Source organism: Hipposideros armiger, unplaced genomic scaffold (assembly GCF_001890085.2).
Source record: "Hipposideros armiger isolate ML-2016 unplaced genomic scaffold, ASM189008v1 scaffold_681, whole genome shotgun sequence".
Lineage (NCBI taxonomy): Eukaryota > Metazoa > Chordata > Mammalia > Chiroptera > Hipposideridae > Hipposideros > Hipposideros armiger.
Window position 1 is genome coordinate 677904 of NW_017732031.1, and position 16364 is coordinate 694267.

General features: G+C 38.4%; 1 protein-coding gene across 1 annotated transcript in view; it reads right to left on the reverse strand.

Moving 5' to 3' along the window:
* Positions 1-16364, reverse strand: part of CADPS (calcium dependent secretion activator) — a gene marked incomplete at its 5' end in the record, with an annotated part of 515169 nt that overhangs the window by 357465 nt on the left and 141340 nt on the right. Inside the window, one exon of the mRNA XM_019626511.1 lies at positions 15338-15670. Within this exon, the coding sequence (XP_019482056.1) occupies positions 15338-15670 (333 nt within the window). The remainder of the gene's footprint in view (positions 1-15337; positions 15671-16364) is intronic.

Sequence of the window (16364 nt, forward strand, 5' to 3'; positions counted from 1 at the left end):
TGCTCAAACATGATGGAGGACATGTGTTTATCTCCAGTGTAAGACTGTCTATTTCAACCTACAGTTCTCAGACTGCTTCTCCCTTATGCTTCTTAATACACTAAAACCAAATATATGTTGAAATGAATTCTTTATTGCAAATGTAAGCTAGGCAATAGGTTAATCAGGTTTCTGTGACAAAGATTAACATTACACTTCCAATTAACTTCCATAAAACAGAAATCAGACCTCCCTAATCTAACTCATTATTCCGCATACATTTGCACATGGCTAGGGGGTCACAAATCTCTATACAAAAATGCTAGTGTTAAACAGAAAATGATGGAAAGCACGCTGCATGGTGGAATCTAATTAGCAACATAGGTTAGTTAGATCGATATGTAACAAAGGCAATGATGCTACAAGAGCATCCATGGTCACTTTGGAATTTGAGGAAACTTGTCTGAGAGATGAACCTAAGAGATGGTTTGATAATTTGCTAAACCTGCAAAACTAGAAGGAGCCTAATTAACGTGAATGAGAAATAATCTCCATTTCAAAAGTCTTAATTTGTTATTTTTGTAATCTTTGTGCTTTTTGCTCCTGAGTTCACAACACATTATATTCAAAATTCAAATTTGAAGCTCTTATTTGTAAGATAATTTTTGTTTGTTCTTTCTCTTTTTTATTTCCTTTATTGTTCTCTTTCTTCTTATTTTCTGAAGCATAACATATTGCATTTTTTTGAAGGATGTTTTATTTATGAAGCATACATATTGTACAGTGAAAAATTTAAGGGCAAGCTTGATTAGCTTTTACATATGTGCACCATGCAAACACCACCCAGCTTAAGATATACAAGAGTACTGTCCAAAAGAGCTTTGTGTGGTCATGGAAATAGTCTGTACTGTCCATTTTGACAGCCACAAGCCATACATGGCTATTGAGCACTTGAAATGTGGCTAGTGTGATTGAGGAACTAAATTTTAAATTTTATTTAATTAGGCTAGTGACTACCATTTTCTCTTCCTTTCTTTCTGTTTTCCTTTTTTTCCTTTCTTTTATTTCTTTTTTTCTTTTTTTTTTTTCTGGCCCATGTGGGGATCAAACTGTCAACCTTGGTGTTATCAGCACCACGCTCTAGCCAACTGAGCTAACTGGCCATCCCATGGCTACCATTTTGGATATTGCACATATAGAATATTTCTAGGATTTGAGTACCTCCAAATCACTACCAACCCAGTCCCCCCTGCTCCTCTTCTGATGCAATCACTATTCTGATTTTATCACCATAGATTAGTTTTTCCTGATCTAAATGAAATCATAGACTATATATTCTTTGGGTTGGGATATACTCTCTCTAATATATGTCTATGAGATTCATCCTTTTGTTTTGTTGAACATACCACTGCTCTTCTTCTTTTAATTGCTTGAGTATTACATTGTATGAATATACCATAGTTTATTTATACATCCTACTGTTGATGGATATTTGAATTGTTTCCAATTTTTGGCTATTGGTGATGAAGCTGCTATACATATTCTTGTGCATATTATTTGTGGACAAATATACTAATTTCTTGGATATGTACCAAGGGGTGGAATTGCTGAGTTTTATCCTTCCCATAGCAGTGTAGGAGAAGTCCAGTTGCTTCATTAAAATAAAATTTTACTTTTGAACAGTGAATATTTGCAAAGAGTACAAGGGAATATACAACTAGTTAAAGCATTAGTTGGTAATATCTAATAAATTGATGATGCAATTACCTCATGTCCCAGTAATTAGACTTCTAGGTATGTTCTCTGGAGAAATTCTTGAACATGTGCACAAGGAGATATATACGGGAATATTCATAACAGCATTTTTTGTAATAGTAAAAAAAAATTGGAATTTCTAAGTAAATAAATGACAATATATCCATAATGGAATATCATCATGAAAATAAATAGAGCTACCTGTATCAAAATGAATGAATTTCTCAATATAATGAGCCAAACCAAAAAAGTGGCCAAAAAAATCACAGTTCAATATGACTTATATAAAGAATTAATATAGACACAATAGTACTAGACCTGTTAAGGATATATTGATAATGAAAGTATTAAGAAATGTATGGAGAAGATAAACAGCGGCAGCAGAAAATGGTTACTCTATATTTGGCACAGGGAGAGACACTGAGACTTCAGTTACACCAATAACATTTATTTATTAAACTGGGTAGTGGGTATAGAGGTGTTGGTGCTATTATATTTGCTATCATTTTGCATGTCTTAAAAAGTATATAGTAATAATGACAGTATCTGTCAAAGTGGGGGAGATGGCTGAGCAGGCCCTGGTATTTAAGCTTCCTTTATCCGTGCATGAATCTCTAGACCCCCACAAAGTATTACCTGGGTGCCTGGCTGTCCAGCTAGAGATCACACCTGTCGGGCTTCCTTGTGAAGAGATGTGGTCATATGACTAAGTTCTTGCAATGGAATCTGAGTGGAGGTGAATATAATTTCTCAGTTCCATCCTTTAAAAGAAGCAGCTTGCCTCTCACTTCCTCTTTCTCTCTTCTTGTAGGATGAAGATGAATGTGTTGGCGGTGAGTCAGCTTAAATCATGTGCACACGGGCAATGAGTTCCCTGTCTTGCCCATTGAATGTCAGCTTCATGAGGGTGGGATTTTGCCTGTCACACTGACTGCTGTATTCTCAGGTCATAGGACAATATCTAGCATATGATAGACACTCAATTCCTGTTGAATAAATGCATGATTGTTTTATCACCATTGGTGCATCCAGTCTTGCACACCTAATTTTACTCTCACCTTACTTTTTTTATGAGGCTTTGCTGATTTTATTGTTATCAAGACAATATTTTAAGATGAAAAGGCAATGCCTGTACATCTCAGAATGACACAATGATATGGCTAGTGCTTCTGAATGACCAAAGGAGCAGACGTCAAAATGGGTATTTTTTCCAAGGCATTTGAAATGAAAACACACAATGTAATATGTAGATGATGTATTACAGAATTGTACACTTGAAACCTATATAATTTTACTAACCAATCCCCAATAAATTTGATAAAAATAAAAAAAATTATAACCTAAAAAATTAAAAAAGCTAATGATTTTCCAAATTTCTAACTGAAAACATTACTGGACTTATCTTTCTACATTTTCTAATAGCTTCCTGAGAACAAAAATATTTCCACACTTAAAATTTTGCTGCAGTTTCCATTAGGATAAATCAATGACCTTAAGCTTCCAATTCCTTGTTACATATGGTGTTTATTTTTACTATAGCAATGGCAATATTATTTTCTAATGAAACATTGCCTATTCATTAAAAGAAATTTGTAAAATGTGTTGGACATATATTGGCTTTACATATGCCAACAATAAGCATGTCCAACACTGTGGTAGACCCAAAGGTGGCCACAGGTCTTCTCTGCCATCATGACCACACCATTCGCAATGTGACTTTGCAGCTCCTCCCATCAATAAAAGAAGTTTGTTTCTTCTCCTCTGGAATCCTGACTGACTTTGTGAACTCTTTTGGCCAAGAGAAGTGACAGTGTGACAGTTCTGAACCAAGACTTCCAGAGGCTTGGCATTCTTCCATTCTCTTACTTAGTACCCTGTCTGGCAGCCATGTGAAGGAGTCCAAGGTGTGAGACCTCATGGAGGATAACTGCGTCATCCCAGCTAATGTCATCCAGTGAAAGTAATCCATAACCACCTGACCCCCCAAGAGAACAAAACTTCCTACCAGACCCACAGCTGACCACAAACACATAAGTGAGCTCAGCCAAGGCCAGACCAAGCTCCTATCTCATTGGTAGATTTGTGAGCAAGAATAAATGTTTACTGGTTTAATCTATTGAGTTTGAGTGCTGTTTGTTATGTAGCAATAGCTAACTGATACAGGCATCAGTGCAACAATAAAATAAATGTCCTTAAAAGGCAAGGGCTTTGTAGATTTCTAACAGTCCTTGTTATGTGTCCTTGGCCTCCCTAACCAATGGGGATTCAGACTTCCTGATCTCTTGTCCAGTTCCCAAAACTATTCCGACTCGACCCCTCACTCTTGGATAATGAGTAAAACCATCTAGTTTTATTTCTCAGATAGTTTCCTCCGCCCACCTATTTTCTCCTTTCCAATCTCATAAAAGAAGCCCTTTGAAGATAGCACGTTAGCCTCGATGCCAGGATGCCAGAATATGAGTATAGTGTACCATAAGCCATGGCAGGATATTTAATTCTAATACAGGTAAGTGAAGAATTAGGACCAATTATTTAATCAACATTATCTTTATAATACAATTTCTTCTTTACTCTGGTCCATCACTGGACAAAAGAGGATAGCAGGCATCTCAGATAACCTCTCTTCATTCAGCCTAAACTGCCCGGGGCCTTCATCATTTAAATCCAGCTCAATTAGTACCTCCTCTGTGGAGTGGCCACTGACCAATCAAACCCCATTGTCATCTGAGTTCTCCAAAGTCCTCCAACCATTGAAGCTTACATCACTTTGCTACCATTCCCACAGTTCCCATCACCATTGCTACTAAGTGCTATGACCAACTCAGGTTACTGTTTACTGAATCTCTAGTATGTGACAGACTCCTAATTCTACCTGGTAGCTACTGATACCCCTGCTTTATAGAGAAGTTAATGAACTTGCTAAAGGTTAAATAGATAATAAGTAACTGAGCCTGGATTCATACACAGATGTATCTATAAACACAATATCTCTACCATATTATATTACATACATACATAACAACTGTCTACTAGATATTGACTGTATTGTGGATGGATGTTGCTTGCATATTAATTTTGTTCCATTAAACTGCATTATGTACGGCTTGAAGGTAAGGATCTTGTGCTACACTTCTTCAAATTCTTCCTTAGCACAATTTGATTGTTTGCTTTCAAGAGCTGATTCCAGAGAACTAGCCCAATCCTAAACATCATTATTCAACAGAATGGACTTTTCCCAAGACACAGGAATCGATTAATTAGTGGTGGCAAATAATAACTAGCACCAACCATCTTATTAGGCAGGAACTATCAATATTCTGATTTTGTATATGCAAAAAGTGAGGCTCAGGGAGGTTAACCAACTGGCTCATGAATACAGAGTAAGTAGTAGAGTCAGAATGCAAATGTAAATCTCTGTAACTTTTTTCTGTTTCTATTTTTCTAACACTGGTGTTGAATATTTAGTTTCTATACAAAACGAGTTAAGTTATAACTGTGCTGAAGGTTTTAGCTGTGAAATTCTATAAAAATCAATACTTGATAACCCCCCTAATTGTGGACCAAGTCTTGGCTCAAATGGCAATAGTATAAATGGATGAGGATTGTTTATATTTTTTAAAAAATGTATAGATGTCAAACATGATGCGAAGTGTTTGGCATCATTTCATTAACTTATTATAGTAAATGCAGTAAAATACAACCTGTTATTATTCCCATTTTACAGGCAAGCACACCGACACTAAGGGAAGTTAAGTGACTTGCCCAAGATTTACAGTGTATGAGTCTAGTATAGCAAGAATCTGACAGCACATCCTTGGTTTCTGTGTTACATAATGACTGCCTTCAGTTTCAACATTGTAAACAACCATTACTTCCCACTCTTCACAGAATGGATGGGCTAAGTTTTATTTTAAAACCTTTTGAGTCGAAAAAGTAACACCTTATATCCACAGGGTAAGTTTTTGGAAAGTAAAAATATTCTTTCTGTTATAATGTGATATTTGTTTAATTAGGGGGTTGACACTGCAGCCCTTGGGTCAAATCTGCCTGCTAACTGTTTCTGTAAATAGTTTTAGTGAAACACAGTGATGCTCATTCCTTTACATACTGTCTATGGCTGCTTTGGCTACAACGACACAATTAAGTAGTTGCTACAAAGGCTGTAGGGCCCACAAAGCCTAAAATATTTACCACCCTGGATTAATTCTTTACTTAAAATCTTTCTAATTTGCATTTTCATGCAGTGCTTAGTGAGTGTTCTTTCTCCAAAGAGCAAATTTGTTTTAATTCTGAGGTTACTAGGCCCTGCTGGGAAGGTGCCCATGTTGTGAAACACGAAGTAACCACTTTTTTTAAGTCATCCAACTGGCTCCATCACGTACTCGCAAGGACAAAACAAGAAAAATGAGCATTTCCTATCCCTTACCGTCCTCTGAACATTGTGGGGCTTTATGTATATTTTAAAAAATTAAACCAGGAAACACTTGTGTTGATATGGTAGAACCCAAACAAGTTAAGCAAACATAAACCTAATCAGTTTCCACTGAGTGAGGACGCACCCATTAAAATCATAGTCAGCTGATACACAAAATTGAGTCCTCAGCTGACCTTTCTTTCTCCCAACAAATTTTAGGAAGAGTAGAAGCAGGCTATATAAAAGGGTCTCCTGAAGATTTAGTAAAACACACACACACATCTTCCTAGAGTATAGACAGGATCAATAAAATTTCTACTTAATCTCCAGAACTTTCTACATCAATGAAAAACCACTATTTTCAGCAATTGCGTTAAAGAGCTTATTTTGGAGTTATACAAACTTGAGTTCAAATACTGATTTTGCTGCTGACTGACTGACCTCAGAAAATTTGTTTAACTTTTCTCTCTCCCTTTTTTTCAGGTTCCCTATTAAAATGTGGGTAAAATATCTAGCTGACAAATTTATTATAAGGATTAAATATATGTAAAGCACTAAGCTTGGTGCCTGTCACATAGCAAATGCTTCCCATTTGGTGGGCCTCGTTACTGTTCAAACTGGAGATCAGCACAAAGATCATAAAGCCCCTCCCCTCCCCCGCCGACTGGAAGTCCATGTGGAATTATTTACTAGCCAGGCAGGAAAGCTAATTAAGATATTTTATGCACATTTTCAGAAAGGCTTAAGACAAAAAGGGCTAATAACAAAATTTAATCAGCACACTACACTCCATTACCCAAGTTTCTGCAAATTTTAGGTTTGAATCATTGAAGAACCAAGACGTCTACATTTTGGAAGAAGAAGGTAAATTCAAATCATTACCATGGGGAACCGGGCAGTAAAACATGTCAGAGGCTTGTAAAATCTCTCTATTTGCAAAGCTGTGTTAGACGGCTTATAACGATTCCATCATTTGGCAAAAAATGGCAAAAGTAGAAAATACTATTTCTGTCCGTCTTTTTCCGAAAGCACACCTCTTTAACACCTCTGATTACAATTTTGTGGTTCAATGCTTATGAATGGACTTTGAATAAACGAGCATATATATGATTTCACTTTGGCAACAAACAGATTGATAAAATATCTATAAAGGTTTAGAAGACTACATAGAAAATATCCAATTCCCTGTTCCTCAGACCCCAGATACCCACTGTCATTGAATTTCAACTTTCCATTGCAGTTGCTCTCCCAATAACACAGGTACAGAGGGATAGAAACATCTGGCCATGTGTTGTAGGGGGATCTGCGAGGAAAATAAGAATTTTCTGATGACCCCATCATGGAAAATCATGATGGGGTCTCAAACAATTGTTGCCCTGGGAAATTAAATATTACTGTCTGGCCCTGTGTCCTCCACATCTTTAATGCCTTCCAGTTTTGTCTCTAATAACAGAGTAGAACATGTTCATGTGGTAGATGCATCTTGACCTCTTTCAACATCTTAAGAATGCTGAAATTAAAGTACATCTGGCAAGCAAGGCCACTGAAAGCCAGCAGTCTATCAAATATCTAATGACTTTTAGAGGCTGTGGATGACTTTGGAAAGACAAGATTTAATTTCTGTACCTCTTCCTTCAACCCTGTGATGGCAGAGACAAGTTACATGGGAACAGAGGGAAAGTTCATGGCTCAAGACATACTGTGAACTTCAGGTGAAATCCACACTGTGAAATAAGAGTTTTAGCACATGGATTCAGGTCTTGGGTTGATGAGCTTATTCCATTGCTGCACTTTGCCTAACCAGAAAAAAGCGACCAAACACACACCTTTGTGGAATGTGGGCATCTATTTTGTACCAAGTATTGTGCTAAGAGTTGGCCTCTAGTAGTGAATGCAACAGACATGGTCTTGCTCTGAAAGAGATAGTCTGGAGGAGGAGATAGACAACAAGAGAATGAATAAGTATGCAAGGTAATTTCGGGTGGTATGAAATTCTATGATAGTAATAAACCAGGTACTGTTACAAAATAAGTAAGCAGGAAAAGCCTATTTTAGGCAGCATGATAAGCGAGAGCTCATCTAAAAAGAACACATTTAAATTGATACTTGAAGATGCCAGCTACATAAATAACACCAGGATGGAGAAAGAACATTTGTGGTAGAAACCCTAGGATGCCACTCAGTGAGTCATACTCTATTATAGTCTCTTCTTGAGTGTGGGCAGAACCTGTGTCTTGCTTATAATCAATAGTATATGACAAGAGTGAGGGGATTTTGCAGATGTAATTAAAGAGCTGAATCAATTGACTTTAATAGAAAAGGGTAACTATTCTGGGTGGATCTGACTTAATCACTCGATCCTTTTAAAAGAAAGTCTAGAAATCAGAGACTTAAAGCACCAGAGATAGCCTCTCTCTCTTTTGCGGGCTTTGAATAATTCTGTAGCTGCAAGGATATGAGTTGTGCCAACACCATGAGGGGACTGGAAGCGTATCCTTCCCTTTTGAGCCTGTAGATGAGAACACAGCCCAGGCAGAACCATCATTCTAGGCTTCTCAGTCCCTGAGTGGAGAACCCAGCTAAGCAGTGCCTAGACTTCTGATCTACAAAACTGTGAGGTGATAAGTGGGTCTTTGCTTAAGCCACTAAGTTGTGTTGATTTGCTACATAGCAATACAACAAAAACAAATACAACACTCTAAGCTGGACAAAGCTATAAAGTCACTAGGAGGTGCACTGTGGTTAGCAAGGAGCCAGATCACGGCCATTCTATGACAAAGTAGGAAAGTTTAGGCTTTATCCCCAGCATCTGATATGCAGTGCCTCGTGAATAGAAGGTGCTTAAAATATCTGTTGAATGAAAGAATTTATGAATAATGAAAGAATGTTGCTAAAGTGTTTAAGACTAGACTATCATTGCCACCCCCCTCAGATTTTAAAACATTTCTTCAATAAGATATTTATTGTTAGATCATTATGTGCAAAAAACTGTATTGGTTTTAAAGGGCCAAGAAAACTGATAAAGAAATAAAGCCTTTCCCAGAATCAAATTCTCTGCTAACTGATCTACTGGAAACTTCTGGACTACAGACTCTATAATGCAGTATGGATGAAACCTAATAATCTGGGTCACAGCTGAAAGTCTGATAATTTGAGGTTTCTTCTCGGAGTCTAATAAACTATCTGAAAAGTTGCCAAATGCTAATCAAGTCCAAGGAAGACAGCACTGTAATAAGATAACCACATCGATGATGGTCCAGAGGCCAGGAAAAGATATGCTAAGAAAATGCGCAGTTCAATAATAATGGGAAATTCAATTTTAAAATGCAAAGGTGTTTGTAGATGGGGAGATTACATCCCAGGTGTCTCTAGTCAAGTCTTCTATGTAAAAAATCTCTAGGAATTCAGAGAAAATAAATGAAGAGAATACTGTCAGCTTCTGTTAGGTGGGACATGCATGTTTTCCCCGCTGCCACTGAGGCACAGATGCTGGCTGAGCAAAAAAGGTCAGAGTCATCTGCTGATGTTCTGAGGAGGTGTGGTGGAGTCAGGAACAGTGCGACCAGAAATGCCATTCTGCAAGCACAGAATCAAAACATGAGGAAGCAACTGATTTCCTTAGCTCATACCCATATCCCCTTGAAAATTCGCTGGGCTGCTTCCCAAAGTATAGTTTATTGACATTTAAAATATATGAAGATATAGACCTTTCTCTTTGTAAAACACATCTCAGAGGGGTTTTTCATGGGAGATGTCCACACTTTTCAAAGTGAAGCAATTAAGGATAACTCATACGGTTAAGCAGAGGGTTAGGAAGTAGCAGATACCTGGTACGACTGGGCAACAAATCAACTCCAGATTTGGAGGCCACTAAAGGGAAAGGATAGAAATGGTGCTCTGCATTTTTAAAACTTTTTAAACACATCATCATCATCACCATCTTTGCATTTCATGAAGATGGAGGGCAGGTCTGTCTTAATCTCATTTTCTAGATGATTCCACCCATTCTCAAAGAGGTTATCCTACTTTTTTTGAGTTAGGTTTAGAATTCAAGTCAAATACTCAAATAGCTACATCATTGATGGCTCCCTCCCAAAAGTCTAAGAAAATAAAAACAACAATGATTTCATGAAAGTTTCCAGTTATTTTACATTGACTATTATGTTGAGTATAAGCAAACTCTTCTATGAGATAGGACCATGCATTCTCAAATAAGCAAAACAGACCTTAAAAAATTCCATGTGCAAATCTGGAGACATTTGTTCAACTTCCTTGCTTTTTTAAATGTTTTGATAGACACGGTTGATGTTAATAGAGAACTGGTATGTAACTGATATAATCACTCTTTGATAAACATCATTTCTTGTTTGAGATGAAAACTGCAGTTACTAGAAGAAGCTTCTAAAAAGAAATCAAGTGAACCTTCAGGAAGCAGCACCAGAAATCAGATTACTGCTTTCCCAAGAATGCAATATGCCTAAGAAGAAAATACTGTGCACATTTCTGGTTTTGGAAGCACCTAGGAATTGCTTTGTCTCATAAGGAGAAGGTCCAGAAAATCCAAAACAAAATAAAAAACAATTTAAGCAGGGCAAGAGTGAAAGTTATGATTTTCACTTCTGTATCTTTGCTCCAGGAGTTAATAGGGTTCAGAAGTGCTCAGTGTGGTCTATGAGAAAGCCAGTGAATGAATCTATAATTGCTGAAACCTGACTGCAGGGCTTGAGAAATGTAGACTTATGTGAAATCTGCTCTGGTCAGTCTGGGGCTATTATTGAGGATGGTGTCAGAGGGCTCACCAACCTCAGTAGGTCAGAACTAGTCACCTCAGCCATGCGTCCCACATCGCTGGTGGTGTGGATGATATATGAGGGCAGGCTGATGAAAAGCTTCTATTTAAATAGTATGTGTCACCTTAATGCATATTGTTTTTTTAAAAAAACGAATACTTCAAAGCTATGATTTCACATGCATTATTTCTAAAGATAAAGATAGGTTTAAAAAGTGAGTTAGGAGTTGGTTTAATTAGAAATATTAAATACATAATCACACAGAGGGTGGTACATGGAAATGACAAAACTCATGAATGGCTGACGCCTAGAAAACAATGCAGAAAATAATTTTCTTCTTCCATTGTTTTGATAGTTTCTTTGTTGAAATTTTTGCTATTTGTTTCCATTTACAAAGTACCTATATGCTTAAGGCAGAAAGTTTGGGGACCCAGAAAAGCTCAAATGAAAACAATAAAAATCAACCATAATGCTAGCACCAAAGATAAGCACAGTTAAGATTTTCTTTCTCACCCATCCAGCACTTTTCCCATAAAAGTGGAATTATGCCTTCATACTCTGTTAGACAGCATTTATTGTTAAGTGTTTTCCACTTAACGATAGCTGGTGAACATTTTCTCATGTGGTAAGCTTTCTTCTACAACAGCGACTTTATTGGCTGAGGAGTAGTCTCTCAGGTGGTTAAATCAAAATCTAATTTATCTCCTTCTGTTGGGAATTAAAATTGTTTCCACTTTTTCACTGCCATAAGCAATGCCCATCTTTGGACTTAGCACTCTGGTACATATCTCTGAGTATTTTAACAAATTCCTAGAGGGAGAGCTGCTGGTTCAACAGGATTGCTCATTATAAAGGTGTTTTGCTGAAAATTAGCAGATTACTGTATAGCAAGTTTACCATAATAAATTATTCCAACAGTCAGTTATGAGAATACTAATTTCTATAACATTTGCAATATATTATCATTAGCATTATTATTTTTTTAAAAATACTTTTACTGTTTGCCAATATACTTATATAACTCAGATTACTAAAGACGTGGAATGTAAAACTAATCATATACGTATTTAGAATTGATTTGTATTTTTTTCTTTTGTGAATTACCTGCATATACTCTTTGTCCTAATTTCTCCTGACAGGAAGCCCTAATATGATCATCAGACTTATGTGTGAGAATAGAATATAATGCTAAATGCCTTAAATATTCCTATCCCAAGAAGTACCTCACTTTACATTTCTTATAATTCTCTTTTAACTAAGGGGACAATCATTATTCTTGGGAGAGAAGATATAATTCTTTTATATTATCGTATTTTTTTTCTACCACATGGAGAAGATTTTGAAAAGATGAGTCAAAATAATTCATTTTTTAGGGGAAAACAGTAAAATGTGGTCTGGCCACTCAGCCTTATTCAACAAGTTCAAGAACACCAAGATAAGAAATGGCATAACAATGGATTCATTCCAATGATGTTAATGTTTGAACAAGGACAGGAAATACACACAATAAACTGTTGCAACGAGAAAAAATGATTCCTAGAATAATTTTGTGCCTATCAAGTTTAGAACACTAGATTTTCTCTGTAATTTTGAATCTTACTTATAACCCATGGGGGTGATTGTTAATCTTTATGAAGCTATGACAAGCTATCTTCTTGTGGTGAAGGTGGTGGTGGTGGTAGAGGTGTTAATGGGTCTAGATGGTGACACCACCTGCCTATGATATTCTAAAAGTGTCACGTGGGATGCAGTATGTTTTAAATAAAAAGAACAATTAATTTTATATTGAGACTTACTTGAGAATTTAAAAATACTTTTTTTAAAAAAAAGATTTTATTGGAGAATTGGGGGAGGGGAACAGTGCTGGGGAATTGGGGAAGGTGAACAGACAAGTAGCTGTCCTTTTGTTCTTCAGTCTAGTTGTGGAGGACGTCGCTTCACTGGCCCATGTTGGTATTATCATTGCACTCTTCCCGGGTTAGGTAGTTGCTCGCCGTCCATTGGACGGCCGCTCATGGCAGCTCACGAAATCTCACAACTGCTGCCAGCCAGCCCCACTGCAGCCTACACAGGCGCCGGCGACTCATGACAGCCCAGCTCCAGATTGAGCTGTTGTTCACCATCTTAGCTGTAGAGGGTGCAGCGTCACTGGCCCTCATTTGTGGGATCCGGCCAGGGGCCCTGCTGCTCAGAGCTGGTGTCTCAAGCCAACTCTTAACCAATGCGCCACTTGGCCTGTCCTTAAAATACTTCTTGACCAGTCAAACTCTCTACCTCTGGGTTGGCAATCAGTGTCCTGAACTGAAGTGGCTGAGACGAAAGTAGGATGTCAGGAATATCTTCAAATGTAATGTGTGCATTATATTATGAAATGCTAAATAAATTACTACTTATTAAAATATTCAGAAAGTTCTGGGCAAGCTATGAGAATGACAACAATACCCTATTTACTAGTTAAAATAATCTGCTATCACCCATTTTTTAATTTGACAGGCAATTATTGACCACTCATCATGTACCAAGAATTGTTTCATGCACTGGAAATATTATTAGTGAGTGAGGCGAAGATGAACAGCCATCCTCAGGGGGCTGGCATTCTGGTGAAGGATGAGCAGGGAGAGTGAGACAGGTAATGAACAGGTGAAAATGGATGAATGGGAAATGGAAAGTAGGGATAAAGGCTGCGATGAAAACAGATCCGGGGTTGGGATAGTGACTTGGTGAGGAGTGAGGCAAGGGAGAACTTTAAATGGGCGGTTGTGGACAACCTCTTGGAGAAGTTGACATTTCAGCTGACAGCAAGGCCATGGTAAAGAGTATTGTGAGCTGAGGCGAGAGCAAACGCAAAGGTCCAGAACCAATTTGAAGAGTTGGGGAACCGGAAAGGTCAGTGAGTAAGCAAGTGGGAAAGTGGGCTGAGCAGGCTGGTTCATGCATTGCCTCAAGCCTTAGTGAGGAGCTGAGATGCCATGCTAAGGATGATAGATGCCACTGGAAGGTTTTAGGCACAGGACTGGCATGATCCAATTTGCATTTTAAGAGCACTCCAGCTGTGTGTGGTGGGTGCATTACCATGGGTAAGAGAGGTGGCAGTATGACCTGTTGGGTTAACACTGTGGTCACCCAGTTGAGAGATGTTGGTACCTTGAACCAGGGGGCAGCCATAGAAGTGGAAAGAAGTAAGCCTCAAAATCCTGTAGTTCTTACGTTAAAACTTTGTGGCATTGTTCTGATACTGTCCATTGACTTTTTGCCCCTTCTTGTAAACTATAATATGTTTGAACTGCTACCATTCAAGTGCCCCATGTTGCTCTGGGCTTTATACACATTGTATCCTTATAACAGTTTCATCCCAAGCTCATGTGTAGGGAGGCGAACTAACCCGCTAAGGCCACAAAGCTAGTGAGGGGTCATATTAAGGTTTACCTCGGTCTGTCTGATTCTGATCAAGGCACAATTCTTAGCCAATACACTACAGTGTCTGCATTTAACCTACTGTAGGGGCAGAGCTGGCACAGCGGAACCAGGGCACAGCTGTTTCTCTAACGGTTCTTAGAAGGGAAAGACCAGCAAGATTACCAGAAAGGGAGGGTTTTATTCAAAATTCAGATTCCTGGGCCCTGCCTTGAGAATCAGAACCACAATCTCTAGGAGTGGGGCTTAGAAATGTGCATTTTTAAAAAATGCTCTCAAGTGACAGCAAAATGTACAGAGACTGCAAAATAGGCAGTCAATAAGTACTTGTTGAAAGAATGAATGAATACACTGGAAAGGTTCACAGGTAACTCACTCTCCCAGGCCCTGATACAGAGAATATATAAGCCCATTTTAGGGTGGGCCCATGCAGAGCCTTAGCTAGCCCCTCCAGGTCCACTCAGAAATTCACGATGTGACTGTACGGGTAAGATATACTCGGACCTTCTGGAAGTTTTCTATTTTAAATTATTACTCTTGATGCCCAGGTACTAAGACCAGTTTTCTTCCCAGCTGAGGAAATACAAGCCCCTCAACTGGTAAACACCATCTATTTTAAAGACAAAACATCTTTTAAAAAAACACACATTATTTTGACATTTTAGGACTTTCACACACGGGAGCCAGGCCTTACTCACATGACCACTTTACCCATTAGACACCATAAGCATAATGCCTCGGGCCCCTGAGGCTTTTAAGGGATCGCAAAACTATTTTAGTTTCTTTTAAAATCAGAAGAAAAACATGAATATATTCTAGCCTGAATTATAGTCAACATTTACCAATGCAGTTGCAAAATATAATTATTTATTTATTTACTTAAATCAAGACATGACCCTAGAAGGCAACAGTGCCAAGGGCACATGTAAGTCATAATGTGACTCTGCTTACTCACTGCTCCGGGTCCAGGTGATAGACAACTTACCTGGCATGCATTATACAGGAGCTGATGTTCAAACTTCTTTATCCCAAGAATGTTCTGGAACATCTCGTAGAGTTGCTCTTTGCTCAGGATCAGCTCGGAGGCTGCGCTAGCAGTCATCCGGGCCTGCTGCTTCCTGGGGTCTTCTTCCCCGCGGTAGATGGCATCAAACTTGGCCATCCAGGAGCTCAGCACCGTCTCCTTGCTGAGGCCATCGATCTCAGGCAGACTGCGCACCCTCTTCTCAATGTGCTTCTTGAAGACCTCCCGCGAGTCATTGGCAGAGCAGCCCCCACTCTGCACCATGCGGGCCACACGGTCACTCTTCAGGAACACCTGAGCAAGAACAGGGACAGGAAGGACGTTAGGAAGTTGGCCCTGGAGATAGATAACAGTTCCCAGGCATTGCACGAGACACCAGTGCAGTCACCTCCTGCCCCTACCTCTTAGCTGTGCGGACTCAAAGAAGTCATGCACAGTTTTTGCTTTTGTGTCCAAATCTGGAAAATGAGAATAACAGTATTGACCAGGTTGTTGCAAGGATTAAATGAGGCAGTAATATCTTGAAAGGCAGGGTACGGTAGATAGATTTTGAGCTCAGACTGCCTGGATTCTTTCTCTGCCACTTAGTGGCTGTGTTTCTTTTCGCAAGTTAATCTCTTTGTACCTCAGTTTTCTCATCTATAAAGTGGGGATAGTAGTCTCTGCATCACAGGTGTTTTAAAATAAAGACTAAATGAGTTAATATATGTAAACCACTTTAAAAAGTAGCCCATATTAATGCCTATGAGTTATTGTGGTTGTTATTATTATTATACATAAAGTACCTGGCATGATGTATGACTCATAGCACTCAAATGTTAACCACTATTTATATCTCATTTTATCCTCTCAGTGATACTCATCACGATTGAAATTGAATTAAGCACTTATGTATTTAATGAGTATCTCTCTTCCTGAAATGTAAACTCCGGGTGGTCAAGGGCTGTGTCCTTGTTGTTCCCCTCAGTGTCATCTGTCCCTCATATAA